We start from the raw sequence: 5,553 nt of genomic DNA on the forward strand, positions 1-5,553 counted from the left end.
CTTCCAGGTGAAAAATTCCTGACCACAGTTCCGCCCATCTTCCAACCCTCTTTGGTCGAAGGGCCTCCGCCTGAGCTGAGGATTGGAGACTGATCACCTCCTCCTGGCAGAGAACTCGAATTCTGGGCCTGGTAGCTCGGTTGGTAAAGAATCCGCCTGCAAAGCAGGAGACCCTGGTTTGACTCCTGGGTCGGGAAGATTCAATGGAGACGGGACAGGCTACCCACTCCAATGTTCTTGGGCTTCCCTTGTGGCTCAACTGGTAAAGAATCCTTGGGAGACCCGGCTTCGATCCCTGGGTGTGGAAGATCCTCTGGAGAAGGGAACGGCTACCCACTTGTGTTCTGGCCTGGAGAATTCTATGGGCGGTATAGTTATAGTCCATGGGGTCGCAAAGAATCTGACACGACTGAGCGACTTTCACTTTCACTTTCCAACCCTCTTACCACATAGGGCTGTGCCCAAGAGATGAAAGCATAGAGCAGAAGCCTTTAGAAAAGGGAAGAAAAACTTGCAAAACAGGCAGGGAGCCAGACTTTAAAAGGGCTGGCCTACCAGAAAAAAAAAAAAACTCAACAACATGCAAGTCAACAAGAATATTAAGGTTGCATTATTCTGTTTAGGGGAAACAGCAGTGCCCTGACATCATTTTCATATTCTTAAAGGTTGTGGTCTATCTTCAGGCATCAGCAGAGCAGAAAGAAGCAAAAATACATTCCTGGTGGGGAGAGCAAGGCCAATCAGGTGCCTCTGTTGGTTCTGGGTTGGCTCAGGGTGCGAGTCCCCTGCCCTGCCCCGCTTCTGCGGCATGTGAAGGGCTTAAGCAATGGGAGCAAGGCCAAGCTCTGTTTCTATAGCAGGTGTGATGTGTGGGGTGTGTGTATAGCTGGGGTATGTTGTTTTGGATACCATATAAACTTGCCCTGAAATTCTTTCCAGCTGATCAGCAGCAGCAGGAAGAAAACTGGGTGAAGAGATTCTAAAATAAAATGAAATAATAAGATTCTTTCCCTTTGCACATTCAACAGCCATCTATTTAAATGTTCCCTGTGCTAGTCATACGGACAGAACTTGCTGTTTAATTTTGGGACCATTTATGGAAGTGAGGGCAGAATTAAGGGCACTTACTGTTACTCAGACTATTCACTGAAAAGTCAAGTGATGAGCTGTTTGGGCATGGATGGAGACTTTATTCAGAAAACCAACTGAGCAAGAAGATGGTGGACTAGTGTCCTAAAGAGCAACCCAGTTGAATTGCTCTTGGATCGAGCAATTTGGAAGCCCATGGAGGCCTTTGTTGGAGGGGTCTCTGGGCGTAGAATGGAAACCAGACTGTGCCAGAGCACGAATAGGAAATGGTTGAAGCGGAAAGGAGACAGGGAGGCCTTAGAGGATGATATAAGATTAAGGGGATTTCTTTCTCTTTTTACCATGGGAGCTAACCTTGCTGTAGAGGGGATCAAAGGGAGACATCAGAGACAGAGGGAATGACTTGTGCAAGATCCCAGAGGGAGCATAGGGGCTAAGACGACTCGTTTTGCAGAGGAGAGAGGGGACGCTTTGAGAAAGGCATGTGGAAACTTGCTGTGGGTGTAGGGCTAGGCAGAGAGTGTTTGGGTCTAGAGCTAGTGAGAATGATGAAGAGTTGGCTCCAGGTAGCTCCTTTTTTTTTTTTTCCAGTGAAGTTGGAGGCTGGGTCATTCCTGTTGGTGAGAGAGGAGAGAGCAGAAGAGAGGTCTTAAAGAGACCAGGGAAATTTGCTCTAGTCGTCATGGGGACCAGAGGGAACAGCTGACTCAGAGGCTTGGGGACAGTACTAGGGTTCATGACACCTTTTTATCTCTGTTGTGGCACCAGTCAGCACAATTTTGTGATTTTCTGTAGTCATGCTCAGCCTGGAATGAAGATGCTGGATATTACAGAAGGTAGCAGGGTGGGCAGGTCAAGAAGTGACGGTATCGGCAAAAGACTGATGGAAGAGTTGGACCATAGGTCTTGGTTAGTTGGAGCAGGGAGGGAAGCTGAAAGGAGTCTTATCTGGGAGAACTGGGGGCATCGAGGCAGGCTTAAAAGGGGAAGGACAGTAGTGTTAGTGATGTTTGCTCATATTTACGGAGAATTTCCTAGGGACCAGACTCATTTACTTTTCAGAACAATCCTAAGTGCTGTGTCCTATTGCTATCTTCATAGACGAAGAAATTGAAGCAGAAACTTCAGCAATTTGCTCAAGATGATCCCATTGGTCAGTGACAGATGAGCCTGTGCTCTTGATGACCAGGCAAGGGATCGAGGGAGTATAGAGACCTGTGCTCTGGGAGTGGTACTCTGCTTCCCTGGTGGCTGGGTGTTAAGGAATCCACCTGCCAATGCAGGAGGTGTGGGTGCCACCCCTGGGTGAGAAATACCCCCCGGAGAAGGAAATGGCAACCCACTCCAGCATTCTTGCCTGGGAAATCCCACGGACAGAGAAGCCTGGTGGCGTCCAGTCCATGGGGTCAGCAAACATGGCTTGGTGACTAAATAGTAACAACAGTGGCATGCCGTGGGTTAATATTTCACTGCTGACCTGAGCAGCTATTCCTCCACCAACGTTCATCACAGAGTTATTCATAATAGCGAAAAGGTGAAACAATCCACGCGTCCGTGAACAGATGAATGGATAAACACAATGGGGCATATACACACACAATGGAATATTATTCAACCTTGAAAAGGAATGTGATTTTGGCATAAGCTACTACATGGATGGACCTTGAAAACATTATGCTTAGTGAAATAAGCCAGACACAGAAGGACAAGTAGTGTATGATTCCACTTTACAGGAGGCACCTAGAATAGGAAGAGTCATAGAGACAAAGTAGGACTGAGGTTGCTAGGGACTGGGAGGAGATTGTGGGGAGTTTTAGTTTATCGAGTAGAATTTTTTTTGGGGATGATGAAAAAGTTTTGGGTAGAGATAGAGGCGATGGTTATACAACATCGTGATTGTATTTAATGTCACTGAATTGTGCACGGACACAGGGTTAAAATGATAAATATTACATAACATATATTTTACCACAACTTAAAAAAGATTTCAGTGGGGAGCGACTTCTGGGTGATTACAACAACAAAAGAGCTGTTGAAGAAGTGAGATGCTGAATTTGGAGGGAAAGATGGTTGGAGTTGAGGAAGGAAGGGAGAGACGCAGAGCTGAAGGGTCAGCCAGCAGGAATCCTGAGTCCTGACGTTTGGCTATCCTCAGGGGCAGCGCCTGGACCATTAGCAGTCCCGATGCATGGACCACATGGAGGATGCAAACCAGACTGGGATGATGATTCACTTCCACTTCCGCCCCTTCTCCAAACTCCCTGAGGTTCAGATGCTGATTTTCGTGGCCTTCCTGATCATGTACCTCGTCAGTGTCAGTGGCAACATCTCCATTTCGCTCATCATCTGGACCCACCGCTCTCTGCACACCCCCATGTACTTCTTCCTGGCCAACCTGGCGGCTCTGGAAACCTGCTACTCCTCCACCATTGCCCCTCTGACGCTGGCCAGCACCCTGTCCATGGGGAAAACCCTCGTCTCCCTGGCTGGCTGTGGTGCCCAGATGTTCTTCTTCATCTTCCTGGGCAGCGCCGACTGCATCCTGCTGGCCGTCATGGCCTATGACAGGTTCGTGGCCATCTGCCACCCTCTGCGTTACAGCCTCATGATGAGCTGGCGGCTGTGTGCCCGATTGGCCCTGGGATCCCTGGTGTTGGGGTTCATCTTGGCCATGCAGCTGCCTGTGCTCATCTTCCGACTCCCCTTCTGCAGCAGCAAAGAGATCGGCATGTTCTACTGTGACGTCCTGCCCGTGGTGAGACTGGCCTGTGCAGACACCCGGGTCCACGAGGCCATGCTGTTCGTGGTTAGTGTCGCTGTCCTCACCCTCCCCTTCCTGCTGATCACCCTGTCCTATGTCTTCATCGTGGTGGCCATCCTGAAGATCCGCTCTGCAGAAGGGAGGCACAAGGCCTTCTCCACCTGCTCCTCCCACATGACTGTGGTTATGCTTCAGTATGGAGGCACCAGCCTCATCTACCTGTGCCCCAGCTCCAGCTACTCTCCGGAGAGGGGCCAAGTGGTGTCCGTGGTTTACACCTTCATCACCCCTATGCTGAACCCCTTGATCTACAGCATGAGGAACAGAGAGCTTAAGGATGCTTTCAAGAGAGCAGTGATGCGGTTCCTGTAGTCCTAAATACAACAAACACTCTGGATGCTCCTCTGTAACACGGTGGGCTGGAGACAGACGGGTGTGCTCTCTGAGAGATGGGAGACGGGGGTAAGTGGTCACAGGTTTTGCAGTTACTTCTTCCTGCTTATATTATTTTCAAGAAGTCATTTTTCCTTTGTAAGGAAGAGATGGAAACAGTGGAAACAGTGGCAGATTTTATTTTTGTGGGCTCCAGAATCACTGCAGGTGGTGATTGCAGCCATGAAATAAAAAGACGCTTATTCCTTGGAAGAAAAGTGATGACCAACCTAGACAGCATATTAAAAAGCAGAGACATTACTTTGCCAACAAAGCTCCGTCTAGTCAAGGCTATGGTTTTTCCAGTGGTCGTGTATGGGTGTGATAGTGGGACTATAAAGAAAGCTGGGCACAGAAGAATTGATGCTTTTGAACTGTGGTGTTGGAGAAGACTCTTGAGAGTCCCTTGGACTGCAAGGAGATCCAACCAGTGCATCCTAAAGGAGATCAGTCCTGGGTGTTCATTGGAAGGACTGATGCTGAAGCTGAAACTCCAATACTTTGGCCACCTGATGTGAAGAGCTGACTCATTGGAAAAGACCCAGATGCTGGGAAAGATTGAAGGTGGGAGGAGAAGGGGACGACAGAGGATGAGATGGTTGGATGGCATCACTGACTCAATGGACATGAGTTTGAGTAAACTCCGGGAGTTGGTGATGGACAGGGAGGCCTGCCTAGCATGTTGCAGTCCATGGGGTCACAAAGAGTTGGACACGACTGAGTGACTTAACTGAACTGAACTGAACTGAAGGAAGAGTTGTTTTTAACAGAACATCTTATCTGCTTGTTCTCTTCCCCATTCTCTGTCCATTTCTCCTCTCATTCTCTCTCTCTTGCTTGTACACACACACACACACACACATAGATGTTCACTTATCTCATATTATCTCTTTGTGCCTATCCGTGGTTGATATGGCCTGAATATTTGCATTCTTTCCAAATTCACAGGTTGAAATACTAATGCCCGGTGTGATGGCATTAAGAGATGGGCCTTAGACAAGAGGGGCTTAGTCAGGCGGCCAGAGACTTCGTGAGTGGGATCACTGTCTGTATGAAGGAGACTCCTCAGAGCTCCCTAGTGCCTTCGCCGTGTGAGGGTACAATGAGAAGTCTGACCTGGAAGAGGGCCTTTACCCAGCCAGGCTGGTGCCCTGACCTCAGACTCCCAGCGTCCCAGTGAGAAGTAAATTTCTACTGTTGGTAAGCCACCCCATCTGTGCTATCTCATCACAGCAGCTCGAATGGACTAAGACTCTAGCTAAGTACACCCA

At 48.8% G+C, this 5,553-nt stretch overlaps 1 protein-coding gene across 1 annotated transcript; it reads left to right on the forward strand.

Annotated features, from left to right (window-relative positions):
• The first annotated feature begins 3,286 nt into the window (after positions 1 to 3,286).
• Positions 3,287 to 4,222, forward strand: LOC133041260 (olfactory receptor 10V1-like). Its single transcript, XM_061121755.1, has one exon. The coding sequence runs from the start codon at positions 3,287 to 3,289 to the stop codon at positions 4,220 to 4,222; it is 936 nt and encodes a 311-aa protein (XP_060977738.1).
• Positions 4,223 to 5,553: the final 1,331 nt, after the last annotated feature.

This window comes from Dama dama, chromosome 1 (assembly GCF_033118175.1).
Source record: "Dama dama isolate Ldn47 chromosome 1, ASM3311817v1, whole genome shotgun sequence".
NCBI lineage: Eukaryota > Metazoa > Chordata > Mammalia > Artiodactyla > Cervidae > Dama > Dama dama.